The sequence below is a fragment of the Megalobrama amblycephala genome, linkage group LG10, assembly GCF_018812025.1.
Source record: "Megalobrama amblycephala isolate DHTTF-2021 linkage group LG10, ASM1881202v1, whole genome shotgun sequence".
Lineage (NCBI taxonomy): Eukaryota > Metazoa > Chordata > Actinopteri > Cypriniformes > Xenocyprididae > Megalobrama > Megalobrama amblycephala.
In genome coordinates, this window is record NC_063053.1 from 38,215,290 (window position 1) to 38,232,396 (window position 17,107).

General features: G+C 42.6%; 1 protein-coding gene across 3 annotated transcripts; it reads right to left on the reverse strand.

Moving 5' to 3' along the window:
- Window positions 1-1,102: 1,102 nt before the first annotated feature.
- Window positions 1,103-13,635, reverse strand: LOC125277581 (GTPase IMAP family member 8-like). 3 transcript variants are annotated; one of them, XM_048206062.1, is made up of 6 exons: window positions 13,243-13,634; window positions 12,672-12,717; window positions 12,521-12,559; window positions 12,085-12,168; window positions 11,086-11,724; window positions 1,103-2,508 (listed from the first exon to the last, which is right to left on the reverse strand). In XM_048206062.1, the coding sequence occupies exons 2-6, from the start codon at window positions 12,682-12,684 to the stop codon at window positions 1,670-1,672; spliced, it is 1,614 nt and encodes a 537-aa protein (XP_048062019.1). In that variant the 5' UTR covers window positions 12,685-12,717; window positions 13,243-13,634; the 3' UTR covers window positions 1,103-1,669. The 3 variants fall into 3 exon arrangements, with proteins under 3 accessions (XP_048062019.1, XP_048062018.1, XP_048062017.1); XM_048206061.1 differs by having other exon boundaries at window positions 12,521-12,717; window positions 13,243-13,635; XM_048206060.1 differs by having other exon boundaries at window positions 12,521-13,635.
- Between the last annotated feature and the right edge of the window lie 3,472 nt (window positions 13,636-17,107).

The window sequence follows — 17,107 nt, forward strand, 5'->3', positions numbered from 1 at the left end:
ATTATCTAACAGCAGTCAAGTTGTCATTGTTTGTGTCAAACAAGTTGTGAATTTGTTGTAACATTAAAACAGGAGATCATGACTTACTCTGTGCTCAAAGTGATGCTCAGAGCTCCAGTGGTTTCCTCTGTGGGTGAACGAGGATGATGGTGAACAATTCCAGGATATGCTTTTTTTTCATTGGTTGTTGCGTTAAATCTTACCCAGATACAATAGTGCTATTTTCTGATTGGCTATTGTGTAGCCTCTTTCTTTTTTTTTTGATTGGCTGATAAGTGGCAAGTTCGAGACGCGCTTGATTCCTGCCCGGTTCCAGAGAGAGAGCGGCGCGGCCAGATACATTTTGGGCGCTGCGGCATATTAAATATATGATAAATAGTTTTTCTGCGTGAGAAATACAATGTGTGGCGGGAGTGCGTGACAAAAGACCGAAATGAGTGACTGTCACGCTCAATGCGTGACACTTGAGGTGACTTATGAGGACATTACCCATGTCCCCACTTTTCAAAAGGCTTATAAATCACATAGAATGAGTTTTTGTGGGAAAGTAAAAGTGTGCACAGTTTCCTGTGATGGGTAGGTTTAGGGGTAGGGGTAGTGTAGGGGGAGAGAAAATACAGTTTGTACAGTATAAAAACCATTACGCCTATGGAATGACCCCACAATTCACAAAAACAAACGCGTGTGTTTGTGTGTGTGTGTGTGTGTGTGTGTGTCTGTAAGCATGCGAGCTGAGCGCGAGCTCAAACCAGAATACACTTTGTGACATGTTGGATCGAAAATATGTGAAATAAGTTTTTTTCTAGTTGACTATAGTAGTTATTTATTTAAGCCATTAGTTGACTAATCACATTTATATTAATTTAATTTCCTAAAGACGGGAGAGAATAAACCACAATAATGAGCGTTTATGTAATATAGGATATATAGCACTCAAGCGCATGCATAAAGCTTGCCATAAAGAACCGGCAAAAGTAATGATTACTCTTAGCCCGGATTTTATATTTACTTAAACTATATAATTACAATATACTTAAAATATTTAAGTTTGATTGCATTACTTATAAAATATAAGTATATTCTACTAAATTGTGTATGTAATTTGAATGTGTTAATAAATTTAAGTTAAATGCACTTAAATTATTAAGTTTTTCTCCTGACCACGCCTCTTACACATGGGTTTACGGCGGGTAATGACGCCATTTTGTCGTGGTGTGTGTGAATTCAAGGAGCTGTTGATGAGAAGTTGGAACATTTGTTTTCGCAAGTTCTACAGACATTCCCCCTACAGACATTCCCAACGCTATAGTTAGTTTCCCTGGTAATTAGTTACTTTTATAATGATGTAACTCAGTTACTATTTGTGAGAATTTGTGAGTTTTTTAAAGTAACGTGCCCAACACTGCTTATCACTGTCTGTGCACAGAAGCTTCTGTGACCAAGATAAATTCCTCATATGTGAACAATATATACCAGGCTATAAAGATCAATCTGACTCATTACACTGCAGAATCATCACATAATTATACATATTAATGATGACAAACATGAGACAAACTGGAAATTAGAACCTACACAGTTACTTTGGTGAAACTGTACAAATGCTGATCTTGTAATCCTCTAATGTGCCACAGATTCATGCACAAACACTGAGAATCACAAAAGTATCTTACAAACGCAAATAAACCTTCTTACCAAGATACCAAACTGATGCACCAAGTAACGCTGCACCTCCTGCAATCACTAGTACTGGAGCCAGGACCACCTCTGTTACTCCCAGGACGACACCTCCTGCGACCATGGCTCCTGCTCCTACTCCTGCTCCTACACCTGCTCCTACAACTGCTCCTACACCTGCTTCTACAACTGCTCCAGAATATGATGGCACTTTTTCAATCTTGGTATCTTTCACAATTTTTTGAAACATTTCATTTGTGTAGTTCTTCCATCCATTTCTCTCTGCCATGTTTTCAATCTCCTCCAGCAGCTCTGTGACCTGATTGTGATCGCTTCTGTCCTGATTGTTGAATGAGATATATCTGTCACCGCAGCTGCTGACCAGTGACTGAAGATAGTGTCTCTCTCTGATATACTGATCTATTGGTTTACCCATCAGATGATCAGCATGAGTGAACAGAATGATGGTGTGACGAAGAGCATCTTCTCCAATGTTCTTCTGAATCAATTTCTCTGTGTTTTTCTCTTCATCTGTGAATCTTGTGTTCAGTTTGATGACCAGCAGAAACACATGAGGACCAGGATCAGACATCAAGACAAACTTCTCTATTTCAGTCTTCATCATCTCTTCTGATGCATCAATCAGTCCTGGAGTGTCGATTATTTTCATGCTCTTTCCGTCCACATGTACATTATGTAGCTCACAGGATTCAGTAGCAGAATCTGCTGGTTTTCTCCTCTTAAAACCCTCTTGACCCAGGATGGTGTTTCCTGCAGAGCTCGTTCCTGATCCAGTTTTACCAAGCAGCACAATCCTCGGTGTCTCAGACCCTGTCAATCATAATTTCAAACAAACAGTTACAATCCAGATATTGATTGTAAGAGCCATATTTCAGAATTTATATTTTCATATTTTTATGTAAATGGTGTAATTATTTTTGCTCATTAGTAATTTACCGTTCAATATATTTCTTTGGTTTATATTTGTTCTTACTGTGTATGTTCAGTAACGTCATTTATAGCATATATGTGAAGAGTTATTGACACATTTGGAATTCCTTTCCCAACTATCTATTCAGGCAACTGGGCGACCTCTCGTTGTTATTGAAGTGTAATTATTCAATTAAAAAAAAAAAAAATACAACTTAACTGCACAAAATTTCATAAACAAGCCCTCATGGCATGGACACTCGCATAGAAGCATAATTTTTCACCAAAGAGATATTATATTTTGAGCAACAAAGAAATCATATACAAAAATAAATCTCTCTTATTTGATCACTGGTTTAAAAGCAATATTATATTAGTTAGTCAGCTTTTAAACAGTGATGGAAATGTATTCGCATATAGAGAATTTTAAACTAAATTTAAAAGATCAGTAGGAGAGGAATTTGCTGTTGTAATGGATCCAATGAAAGTATTGATCTTTCTGAGAAATACATTACAGATAAAGGGTCAAATATTTATTGGTAATACAAATATTTTACAATATAGAGTAGTAACTTCATTAGAAATATATTTAATAAAACTGTTTATCATCCAGTGTTTGGAGAATTGGCGTAAAGCGTAATACAGTGCAACAAAATAAAATAAGTTTCTTTTTAAATAATACATAGAATATATCCAGCAAAACATGCTGAAACGTTTTAAATTATTTTTTCCATTGCATACATAAAGAAATATTTTGGATTGATGTGGAGCATTTAATAAAAAAAAACTGAACATAGCTTTGCAGTGGATTTGACATAATAATACACTTCAATTATCATGGAATTGTGAAAGATAAGGCATACTTCACTGTGCATATTAATGGATTAATGGGATAGTTTCACATTCATAAAATTAAATGGTCTGACTCTAAAAAAAAAATTATTTCCTTAAAAATGATTTCAAGCTTTATTGTTCTGGTTTTGTTTTGTTTTGTTTAATTGCACAATTAAAAGGGAGCTTACACCATTGTAAGCTGCTGATGTTGTATAAAGTGGCACCCCTTTCCTTTTGTCTGTTATAATTTTGTTATTGTCCTCTGGCACTGTTTTATTATTTTTGTCATGATTGATTACAGGAAGCAAATGCAAGTAACGCCGTTTATTGAACAACAAGCAGTAACAGAAACACAGTCAATGAGAACGTGCAGGCTACAGGTAGGCGCAGGGACTGAGATGGTCGGCTGGTGACGTGGCGTGGTGACTGAAGAGTGGCGGTGAGATAAATCCAGGATCCAGACAAAAGACAAGGCACGAAGACAGTAATCCACAGAAGACGACGAACAACTGGGACTCCGGTCAGGAACAGACGAGACAACCACGAACAGGACACCAAACAACGATCTGACAATGGAGACAGGAATGAGGTGAGTATTTAAGGACTGAGGGAATGAGCAGCAGGTGGGGAGAGTGATGGGTGGCAGCTGGGTCCAATAATCACCCACGTGGCCTGGGCACACCCACAAACACACTCGCACACAAACACAAACACACCCACTGCTGTCATAACACAGAGCACGCGACAAGAAGGAAACAATGCATCTGCGAACCGTGACAGTACCCCTCCTCCTAGGAATGCCTCCTGGCATTCCCCGACTCCCTTACCTGTCGATTGTAATCATCGATAAGGGTGTGATCCAGAATGTCCCTGGCAGGAACCCAACTCCTCTCCTCCGGACCGTAACCTTCCCAGTCCACCAAGTACTGAAATCCGCGTCCCCTCCGCCTAGAGTCCAGAATGCGATTTACCGAATAAGATGGTTCCCCATCTATGAGACGCGGCGGTGGGGGAACCGGGGCTGGCGGATTAATCTCAGAATGAAAAACAGGTTTAATTTTGGAGACATGGAAGACGGAATGAATCCTCCTGTACACTGGAGGAAGTTTGAGGCGGACTGCCACCGGACTAATGATCTTGGTGACAGTGAACGGGCCAATGAATTTTGGAGCAAGCTTCTTAGAAACGGGTCGGAGAGGAATATCCTTTGTAGAAAGCCACACTTTTTGACCGACGACGTAAACCGGAGGCCTTGACCGGTGGCGATCGGCCTTGGCCTTGGTGCGTTCCCTCACTTGGAGGAGAGTCTCTCGGGCTCTCGTCCAAGTTCGGTGGCACCTCTGGACAAAGGCGTGGGCAGAGGGGACCGCGACCTCGGATTCCAGACTGGGAAAAATAGGTGGCTGGTAACCTACACTGCATTCAAACGGAGATAGGCCCGTGGACGACACTGGTAAAGTATTGTGTGCGTACTCCACCATTGAGAGTTGTTGACTCCAGGAGGAAGGATTCTTGGAGACCATACATCGCAACGCTCGCTCCAAATCCTGATTGGCTCTCTCAGTCTGACCATTGCTCTGGGGGTGAAACCCCGACGACAGACTAACAGTCGCCCCCAGCAATCTACAGAATTCCTGCCAAAATTTGGAAACGAATTGGGGACCCCTGTCAGAGACCACGTCTACCGGGAGGCCATGAATCCGAAAGACGTGGTCAATGATCGTAACCGCTGTCTCCTTGGCTGAGGGTAATTTGGGCAAGGGAATAAAATGAGCCGCCTTCGAGAACCGGTCCACTACGGTTAAAACAACCGTGTTCCCTTGGGAGGGTGGGAGGGCGGTCACAAAATCTAGCGAGATATGGGACCAGGGTCTCGAAGGGACTGACAGCGGTTGAAGTAACCCATCTGGGGCACGATTGGAAGTCTTACCAACAGCGCAGACTGAGCAAGCCAAGACAAAATCGCGAACGTCACGAGCCATGAGAGGCCACCAGAATCGTTGCTTAACCAAAAACTTAGTTCGACTGACTCCTGGATGACATGCCACGTTGGAACAATGACCCCACTGAATGACCCTGGACCGTAATCCCTCCGGCACAAATAATCGGTTTGGTGGGCACTCGGGCGGAGGCGTTACCCCTTCTAGAGCCGACTTGACTCTCGATTCGACCTCCCATGTGAGTGTGGAGATAACTAATCTCTCGGGAAAAATACACTCGGGAGTAGACGGGCGTTCGGAACGGTCAAAAATACGAGACAAAGAGTCGGGTTTGATGTTTTTGGAACCCGGGCGGTACGAGAGAGTAAAATCAAAACGTCCGAAAAAAAGTGCCCACCGAGCCTGCCTGGAGTTCAATCTCTTGGCAGTTCTGATGTATTCTAGGTTCTTATGATCGGTCCAGACGATAAAGGGTACCCCAGAGCCCTCTAACCAGTGGCGCCATTCCTCCAACGCTAACTTGACTGCCAGCAACTCTCGATTACCAATGTCGTAGTTACTTTCGGCGGGAGATAAACGATGAGAAAAAAAACGCGCACGGATGCATCTTATCGTCCGCGGAAGCACGCTGGGACAACACTGCACCTACCCCCACCTCTGATGCGTCAACCTCCACCACAAACTGCCGTGATGGATCAGGGGCAACGAGAATGGGGGCCGAAACAAAGCGAGCCTTCAGTTTGGCAAACGCAGCCTCAGCTGCGTCTGACCACCTGAACGTAGTTCTGGGGGAGGTCAAGGCGATCAGAGGTGAGGCTAGTTGGCTGAAGTTGCGAATGAAACGCCGGTAAAAATTGGCGAACCCCAGAAACCTCTGTAGGGCCTTACGGGAATCTGGATTTGGCCAATCCACCACAGCCTTAACCTTCTCAGGGTCCATGCGTACTCCCTCAGTCGACACGATGTACCCTAGGAAAGGAACAGACTGTGCATGAAAAACGCATTTCTCCGCCTTGACAAAAAGCCCATTCACTAACAACCTCTGAAGCACTCGTCGAACGTGCTGTACGTGTTCCTGGAGAGATGAGGAAAAAATCAATATGTCGTCCAGGTAGACATATAAGAACTGATCGACCATATCTCTCAGCACGTCATTAACGAGTGCCTGGAAGACCGCTGGGGAGTTGGAAAGCCCGAACGGCATGACCAAGTATTCAAAGTGCCCCCTAGGGGTGTTAAAGGCGGTCTTCCATTCATCACCCTCCCTGATGCGGACCAAATGATAAGCATTCCTTAAATCCAATTTTGTGAAGACGGATGCTCCCTGCAACCTCTCAAAGGCTGAAGACATTAACGGCAAAGGATAGGTATTCTTTACCGTAATGTTGTTCAACCCCCGGTAATCAATACAAGGTCGCAGGGAACCATCCTTCTTCCCCACAAAAAAGAACCCCGCCCCCGCTGGAGAAGAGGAATGGCGAATGAACCCGGCTGCTAGTGAATCAGAAATATATTTCTCCATAGCCTCTCTTTCGGGGACCGAAAGTGAATATAACTTGCCTTTAGGCGGAGACTTCCCTGATACTAGATCTATGGCACAGTCGTAGGGACGATGCGGAGGAAGAGAAGCAGCCCTGGACTTACTGAACACCTCCTTCAGGTCCTGGTACTCAATGGGCACGGTAGACAGATCCACTGCTTCCTCCTGTAAAACAGAACCAGAAACAGACGAACAAGCAGAGACAAGACAAGACTTATGACACTCCTCACTCCAGGCCACAATGGAATTCTGGACCCAGTCTACCCGGGGGTTGTGTTTGGTGAACCAAGGATGACCAAGGACGACGGGGGTGTGAGGGGAATCAAAAATAAAAAACTTAATCCGTTCCGAATGGTTGCCAGCGGTGATGAGGGTGAGATCTTCAGTTTCGTGAGAAATGGTGGGAAGGCTCTGTCCGTTGAGTGCGTGAACAGCGATTCTGTCGGTGAGTGGTTTGAAAGGAATGTGGAACTTGGTGGCGAAAGATTGGTCCATGAAGTTACCTTCTGCCCCAGAATCCAGAAGTGCGTTGCAGTTGTGAAAGTGATGCGACCATCCCAATCTCACCGGGAGGAGGGTGGATGTGGTTGAGGACTTTCCAGCGGAGATCCCACCCGACAGTAGCCTCAAACTTACTGCCGGGCTTGCCCTTTTAACGGGCAGTTGTAAGCGAAATGGCCCGCCTTGCCACAATATAAACAAAGTCCTTGGGACCTCCGCCTCTCCCGCTCCTCCCGGGAAAGCCGAGCTCGACCCACCTGCATGGGCTCATGATCTTGAAGGGGACTGACCGTGTCCCCGCCGCTGGACCTCAGGACTTCCTCACTCCTGTGGGCTGGACTTCTCCGCTCGGCCCTGGTCAGCCGAGCATCCACCCTGAGCGCCAGGTCGACAAGACCATTAAACGTGGTGGGGAGGTCCAGCGTGTAGATCTCCCTTTGGACACGGTCAGCCAACCCATGCAGGAACATGTCCCACTGCGCCTCCTCGTTCCAGTGACACTCTGCCGCCAATGTACGAAATTCGATGGAATAGTCAGACACCGACTTCTCTCCTTGGCGTAGTTCCGCCAACTGTCTGGCGGCTTCTCTCCCCGCGACTGAGCGGTCGAACACTCTCTTCATCTCTGCGGAGAGTGACTGGAACGAGGTACAGCAGGGGTCTTGGTTCTCCCACACCGCCGTTCCCCAGAGCGACGCCTTCCCCGTCAAAAGCGTCAGTACGAAAGCCACTCTGCTTTGTTCGGTGCTGTAGGTGCGGGGCTGCAGAGCAAAGTGCATGGTACAATGAGTCAGAAAAGCTCTGCAAAATCCTGGTTCACCTGAATAAGCTTCGGGTACAGGGAGACGAGGCTCCGAAGCGGCGACGCTCGCTGGTGTGGGTGGGGAAACGGCCGGTGTGGGCGGCGCAGCGGGGACACGAAGCAGCTGGACTTGCTGGGTGAGCTCGGACACCTGCGCCACGAGAGCCTGCACGGCTCTTCCCGTCTCGTTGAGGTTTCTCTCCTGCGACTCCATTCGACGAATGCTGCTGTTGACGAAATCCTCCAGCGAAGACTGCTGAGTGCTTGCTGCTTCCGTAGCGAGGTCAGATCGTTCTGTCATGATTGATTACAGGAAGCAAATGCAAGTAACGCCGTTTATTGAACAACAAGCAGTAACAGAAACACAGTCAATGAGAACGTGCAGGCTACAGGTAGGCGCAGGGACTGAGATGGTCGGCTGGTGACGTGGCGTGGTGACTGAAGAGTGGCGGTGAGATAAATCCAGGATCCAGACAAAAGACAAGGCACGAAGACAGTAATCCACAGAAGACGACGAACAACTGGGACTCCGGTCAGGAACAGACGAGACAACCACGAACAGGACACCAAACAACGATCTGACAATGGAGACAGGAATGAGGTGAGTATTTAAGGACTGAGGGAATGAGCAGCAGGTGGGGAGAGTGATGGGTGGCAGCTGGGTCCAATAATCACCCACGTGGCCTGGGCACACCCACAAACACACTCGCACACAAACACAAACACACCCACTGCTGTCATAACACAGAGCACGCGACAAGAAGGAAACAATGCATCTGCGAACCGTGACAATTTTTTACTTTAGTTTTTTTTTTTTTTTCTTTTTACTTTTGATTGAATATGCATTGTATTGTTCTAGTTTATGGCATTAATATATAATATAATATAATATAATATAATATAATATAATATAATATAATATAATATAATAATATAATATAATAATATCTAAATATTTGATTATGGCTGGAAGGTTTGCAATAAAACTGTTTAATGCACAGGTAGTAAGTCAGTTTAATCACGTTCTATATGTGCTGTTTTCATTGAAGCACATGCGCATACATCACTTTCACACAGACAGAGATCAAAGATTGTGATGATCGCACACACAGAAACATTCAGGAGCCCAGAAACTTATCAATGCTGCCTTGCCACATTTAGTAATAAAATAGCTTTGCTCTTGAATCGCTACATTACATTTTTTTAGCAAGGGGGTAACATCACTATTTAGAAGTATTTAAACTCACAGCTTTTTTGTTAATAGAGACACTGAACAGACACAGGTATGAATCTCTCATCTCATCTCTCTCTCTCAATCGATAATTAATGTCAAATAAATGCTATAATTCATTCATTCAAATAAACGTAATCTTACGCATTACTTTATCTCTGTGTCTAACAAAATATATAACCCTGTTCTAGTGGTTTTTGGATATTTTAATCCAAAAATCCTACATATTGTGCCTTTAAGTATAGTACTGCATATCAACAAACAAGTTGTTAAAGGGTTAGTTCACCCAAAAATGAAAATTCTGTCATTATTTACTCACCCTCATGTCGTTCCACACCCGTAAGACCTTCATTCATCTTCAGAACACAAATGAAGATATTTTTGATGAAATCCGATGTAGGGCTGCACGATTAATCGCATGCTATTCTCACGCGCATTTCGTCAGTAAAGCCGGTTCCCTGATTACCGCTAAATCGCCATCACCTGCTTTCAAATGAAGCGGCATTTAATAGACGGAGCCGTAGGTCACTGAAAAGCCACGCAATATCGCGTTCATATCGCAGATGAATCGCCTGCGATAATGAACGCGATATTGCGTGGCTTGTCCGTGAACTACGGCTCCGTCTATTAAAAGGCGCTCCGTTTAAAAACAGGTGATGGCGATTTAGCGGTAATCAGGGAACCGGCTTTACTGACGAAATGCGCGTGAGAATAGCATGCGATTAATCGTGCAGCCCTAATCTGATGATTCAGTGAGGGCTGAGCAATGACATTTCCTCTCTCAAGATCCATTAATGTACTAAAAACATATTTAAATCAGTTCATGTGAGTACAGTTATGAATCTTTTGTGTCGAATCATGATTCGGATTGCGTGTCAAACTGCTGAAATCACGTGACTTTGGCGCTCTGAACCGCTGATTCGATACACTGATTCATTTATGATCTGAAGCTTCCTGAAGCAGTGTTTTGAAATCGGCCATCACTAAATAAGTCGTTATTGCACCAAAATATTCTCGTGGCTTTATAATATTAATATTGAACCACTGTACTCACATGAACTGATTTAAATATGTTTTTAGTACATTAATGGATCTTGAGAGAGGAAATGTCATTGCTGGCTATGCAGGCCTCACTGAGCCATCGGATTTCATCAAAAATATCTTAATTTGTGTTCTGAAGATGAATGAAGGTCTTACAGGTGTGGAACGACATGAGGGTGAGGAATTAATGACATTATTTTCATTTTTGGGTGAACTAACCCTTTAAGAGAAGATGTTGCTGCACAAGAAGATTATAAGAAAAGACTGAACGAAATGTGATTCTTTGTTGACTTGGAAAATAAATCAAAGGAAACTATGGATTACTAGAATACAAGATCAGAAGATACACATCAAAACTTGTGGAATAACTAAAAGACAATCACGTTCTGTACATTGATTAAAAAACAAAAAACTATAGATTGTAATTCACAAGTAGCCTAGAATCAATTTGATGTAATCAATAGAATATGAAGTGAAACAGTGACTGATGCAGGACTATATTTAAACCATTTAATATATTGATCATAAATGGAAATATATTTTCTTTTCATAAGAGTTATGCTTCAAAAACACAAAGTCAAACACTTACAGAACTGTGCTCTATTTTGTATCCTGCTCTGAGCTTTCTGGTACATCTCATTGGTATAATGCAGTCCTCCATTCGCTTCCACCATCTTCTCAATCTTCTTCAGCAGGTCAGTGACCTGAGAGCGGTTCTCCTTGTTCTTATTGTTGAATGAGTGAAATCTGCCTCCACACTCATGAACAAGAGCCTTGAGATCATTACTTTCATTGATATACTCATCTAATGATTGATCATCATCTAGTGCATCAGTGTGAGTGAACAGAATGATGGTGTAACGTGCAGCTTCTTCTCCAAAGTTCTTCTGAATCCATTTCACTGTGTTCTTCTCCTCTTCTGTGAATCTCCCCACTCTGATGACCATCAGAAACACATGAGGACCAGGAGCAGACATGTAGACACACTTCACTATTTCCTCCTTCATTTTCTGTTCCGTCGTTTTCGTATCAAACAGGCCTGGAGTGTCGATGATTGAAATGATCCTTTCATCATTCTGTCCTTTTCCACTCTTACAGGTGTCAGTAACTGAAACTGCTGAAGCAGCCGAATCAAAACACTTTCCACCTAAGATGGTGTTTCCTGTCGCACTCTTTCCTGATCCAGTTTTACCCACAAGAACAATCCTGAGTTCAGATGAAGCTGATTCTGTGAATCAGATTATAATATTTGGGATTAAATAGAGCATTTAAAAATAATTACAAACAAAATTAAAACTGAGATCTGAAGTTTTAAATCAACTTGACTAAAATAAACCCTTCGTTCCCACATGCATTTAACTATCCCATAACCATAAACAAAGTCACTTATTGTCACTTTGTTAAAAAGACTTGCTGTATCTTTTCCATATTTTCAGCTTTTCACTTTTAATCTATTTTATGCACTAATCTAGTTTAACTTTACATACTGTGAATATGGATGCCTCTAAAGGCATTTCACTTGTGTTGTTCCTCATTTGTAAGTCTCTTTGGATAAAAGTATCTGCTAAATCAATAAATAAATATATACTTGTAGTACTGTCTTCTGTCGATTGCTGTATCCTCTCATGTCGCTGTGGCTCATTCCTCCGTCTCACAGCAGAGGATTTTCTTGCTAAAATTACATATCAGTTGTGACTACATTTGATCAAATAGCAACACAAATGTCAAAAGCTACTTTCTGAAATAAATGTCAGTATATGGTCTCAGTGCACATGCACACACATATGCAGTGTTGAAAAATATGGAAAAATAGTTTGAAATGCTTTTCCAAGCTACTCACAATTAAAAGTAGTAAAACATCAGTCAAGCTAACCTTATAAAAATTCAGCCATACCACAAACTAACAAAAATTAGCTATAACTAAAAACAAAAAACAGCCTTATTTATAAAACATGAAGTGATGAACAGCATCATTCAATTAAATGATCTGAAAACGTGTGGTGTGAAGAGAAGTGAAATCTTACCTGATGAATCATTGCCACTTCTGTTTGAAATTAGAGGTACTATGAAGATACACATGTGATTTATTATTGAGATTACTGATATTTTAAAAGATTATTATATATCTGATTATATCTAGGCTGAATGCAGTACTGTACTTGTAAATGTACATACCTCTGTCACTCATTTTCTTTCTGTTTGGTTATGGCTTCTCGATAAGCTGTCAATCATTCAATCACTTATTTGTCATTATTTTTAAGCACACATGATCTGATTAAACACTGAGTCACTTCAAATGGAAGAGAAACCTTTAAATTATGTGTTTAAGCTTAACTGGTCAATCATGTGAGTGAATGCATAAGAAATTATTATTTTATTTTTTACAATGCTAAGCAGTTACTGTAGAAGATTCTCATATGAAATTATACAGGAGAGAACCCAGTCAGTTGAGTTTGACAACCTTTTACTGTGCTTTAGTATTGTTGTCTTTTACAGATGATAATTCATAATCAGAAAATAGAACTGAAATTACATTCATTACAGGATGATTAGTTAAAACATTTCAAATGCACCTGCAGATTATTTTTAGTCATGTATTTCACCATTGAAGATTTCTTAAAAATACTGTGTAAAAATCTCGTCTCGTCTTGTTCTCATGAACTTCCTGTCTCGTCACACCCCTATAAAATAATAAAATCAGCAAATAAATGGATTTAAGTAAAAAGTGAACTAAATCAGCACAAACCTGCTGTTAGGCTATCAGGTCTTCTTCACGGTTAATGCAGGCAGAATCTGAAGATTTCTCTTTTTTATATGTACTTTTTGGATAAACTATTACACCGTTGGTCTTTCTTATAAGTGCAGCAGTCAATTTAACTCAGAACAGAGAATGCTGTTGTCTTATCACACCATCTTTCTGTGGTTTCTCTCTTCTGCTTTAGCTTGTTTTGTTCACAGAGTTCATGCTTTGAATAATATTATTTTGTAAATAAAGTGGTAAATTGTTTTTTTGCGCGAACAATGCTGCCATCTTAACGCATCTGTGGTTTTCTTACTTCTGCTTTACCTACTTTTTAATCTTGTTATCTTTGTATGCAGTTTGCTTACATTTTTCTTACATTAAAAAACCTTATGCTAGTTCAGGAAGCTCACAACTCTAACCACATCCTCTCTCACTGAAACACATTTCGCACCGTGACACACTTTTGCTGCAAAACACTAAACAGGTAGGCACAAGTTAAAAAACTACAACAGTTGTCAACATTTACACACAACTACTCAAAATTGTTCACACTTGTTTCTAATGATGTGATCAAATCAACTGTACAAAATAAGCCAGCACAGGTGCACTGAATGAGGATACCAACCAACACTAGATGGAAAAAATCTGAGAGGGAGAGGAGGAAGAGTATGGCTGCATCCGAAAACCTAGGTAGCTGTCTTGCTGCCTCGCTGCCTTATAACCCTATATACTTCTGAGGCAGCATAACAGTTTAATGATCTACTTCAGCAAACTAGCTCGAGCTTTGGTGACAACTAAACAAATAATGAATTACTACAATAGTAATTTCTCGATAGAAATAATATCAAAATTTAAATATGTTGGTCAAAATCGTACATTTGAGCAGCAAACGCAACTTTCGGATGCCATCTTTATTTTTCTAGCTCAACTGTCACAGAATGGAAAGCACAGGATTGTGGGATATGAAAGGCAGCGAAGGATATATCTATGCTGCCTTCAAAAATCGATCTGAGGAAGGTATGTCATGAGACAGGAAGTGAAGCTAACATTGGATTCGGACATGCCTTATGTGTAAGAGGAGGAAAACATTGTCACCCCGAGGTGGTGAAGCTCCTTTGGGAGAACTTCGGCAAAGCCCAAGTGGACCTGTTATGGAAACTGTGGGCTTGGCCTCTAAGGGGGCCAGGCTCATAAGTTTAGGTCTCTCAATTGAGGTTGTTGAGACCATTCTCCAATCCAGAGCTCCCTCCACGAGGAAACCTTATACCATGAAGTGGAAATTATTCACTTCTTGGTGTGAAAATCACCAGTGGGATCCAGTTAAATGCCCCGTTGGCGTGGTGCTGTAGTTCCTGCAGGAAAGATTTTCTACAGGGTTATCCCCCTCCTCACTCCTACCACGCTCCTTTAAGTGGTGTGTCTTTGGGGAGACACCCGCTTATATCTAGTTTCCTTTGTGGCACTTTGTGGCTTAGACCTGCAGTTTGCATGAGAGTACCGGTTTGGGATTTGGCCGTTGTAGTACAAGGCGTTTCTGTGGCCCCCTTTAAGCCTATCGAAGAAGTTCCCGAGAAATTTCTCACACAAAAAAACAGTGTTTCTCCTTGCTATTACGTCTCTCAAGAGAATTGGAGACATTCAAGCACTCTCGGTATCTCCATTGTGCCTAGAAATTGTGCCCGGTATGGTCAAGGCTTTCTTGCATCCAAGACCAGGATACATTCCTAAGGTCCTCACTAATACTGTGTGGCGAGGGGGGTGTGGTTCAGCGAGGTCTGCAACTGGAGAGAGCGTCGGGAGACGCGTGGTAAACGAGTGGGTTAAATCTAAATTACAAACACCTGTTTCTCATTCCAGTAATTGGCGCGGAGACAGGATAAAACGCCAGGAGAAGCAGGAGTGTGCGAGAGAGAGAGGGACTACTGACTGAGATCACACACACACCTGTCTTGGACTGATCGGGAGATCATACTGGAGTGAAGCCCTTCTTCGGATGTGGATTATTTGTTGTGCGTTGCACAGTCTTTTTGTTGGAACTTTGTTTTATGTAATAAAAGCTCAGTCAGTAGTCAAAGTCGACCCTGTCCTCTTCCTTCCCTACGAACTTATCTTTCAAAGTACTACATACTGTGAGACTTATTTTGCTGCAGGCCTTCTGTCCTCTCCATTTACTACGTCGGACTAGCAAAAGCTTAATCTGCTGTACCAGGTTTGGGCTTTGGATGCTTATGTCCACAGAGCTGCCATGTGGATAAAATCTGATCATCTAGCAAGTGGGTGGTTGAGGCCATCTCACTTGCTTATGAGTCGGCTGGTCAGCCTTCACCATTGGCTGCTCGAGCCCACTTTACCCTCACGGACGTCTGCCGGCCACACAAACATAATAAAACATAAATAATATCCAGGCCTGGTCCTCTCACGTCCTTCACCGTCGTCGCTCCTCCTTTTATGCTTCCGGAGCTCCTACGTGAGGGACTCAAGGCTGGTGCGCCTCCCAGGTGGAGCTCATCAACTCTTGCGCCACCGGCCTCGCACCATTCCTTCACGGTTCTCGTCCACCCTGGTCGCCACAATCTCGTTCCCTATTCAGGGAACTAAGATTACATACGTAACCGAGACGTTTTCTCCAATGATGGGGAGAAGGAGGTGGGATGTGGGAGGATGAGTTACAGTGCTTGTATTATTACACGGCTGTGAGTAATCAATGTATTGGAGAAAACAGCGGCCATAAATGTAAAGAAACAAAGTTGCTTATGGTATTTTCCTAACAATCAACCACATTTTTTAAAATAAGCCTCACCCGTGATTTTTTAACGCCACTTGCCAAAAAAGAAGCCCAAAGTCACATACTATAAGTGGACTTGGCAACTATGATCACCTGTGATCACTGTGAGATGCATGCCGGTTAGAAATGTGTCCGAGGGTGGGCTGCCTTGCTCTGATGTCATGCCGACGTGTGTCAAAAACCTTTCGTGAGGGTGAGGTGGCCTCATCAGATTCTGCAGTCCAGTATGGCACGGACACCGTGCCAAATCCAAGTGTCTGAATGACTGACCGATCGATCGAACGTCTATCCGAACGTCTTGAACTTTGAGCGTCTGAGTAGGTCGACCCACGTGACGTCCTGAGGTGATGCCAGCGTCTTGAAATTAACTGGTTTTTAACCATGTAAGGAGCTAAGCTGATGTGTAAAGACTATAAATGGACATTACAGGCACTAAATACAAATATTTTATACCTAAATACTGAATCTTGTGCTTAAAGTATGTGTTTTACTATCATGTAAGGATAAAGACATCCTAGTCTTAATTTGACCCGTATAATCATGTTAACTGTTAGCTTTATTGCCTGTACAATATACCAATCCATCAGACGAGTCTCTTTATCCTACATCCCAGGAAATGTACGGAATACCAATCAGGTGATGTGCTTCAGGATAGCCTTTAGTGCGGGCTGTTAAACTGAACTCTGCTGGTCATGTCCCTGCTGTCACAGTTCCCTTGTCTCCCGGACACCATTTCCCATGATCCTCCCATCTCCACACCTGCACTCACTTCCCTCGTCTTCTCCCCATCATCACGGATCACCTGCACCTGGACTTCCTCATCAGCACTGCCTTTATAATGGACTCACTCCCTTCACTCCCTGTCTATTCTCTGTGTTTATGTACTACGTTGTATTATACTCCTGGATTATCATTAAACCCTATTGTTTGTGGATCTCCGTATTTGCCTCATCTCTCCTGCATGCACATCTGTAACACTTGCAGGAACTGAAATGTATAGCCATGCTTTACACACCTTTTTCACCAGTTACTTAAAAAAAAATATTAGTTATAGTAGTTACTTCTCACAAATAGTAACTGAGT

Bases quoted from the DNA above. Each gene is read 5' to 3' on its own strand.
- LOC125277581 (XM_048206061.1), bottom strand. From the start codon at position 12,575: ATGTGTATCTTCATAGTACCTCTAATTTCAAACAGAAGTGGCAATGAT. The intron at 12,169-12,520 runs GTAAGATTTCAC...ATGTAATTTTAG, and splicing joins AAGTGGCAATGATTCATCAG to CAAGAAAATCCTCTGCTGTG. The intron at 2,509-11,085 runs GTAAGTGTTTGA...TATGATTGACAG, and splicing joins ACAAAATAGAGCACAGTTCT to GGTCTGAGACACCGAGGATT.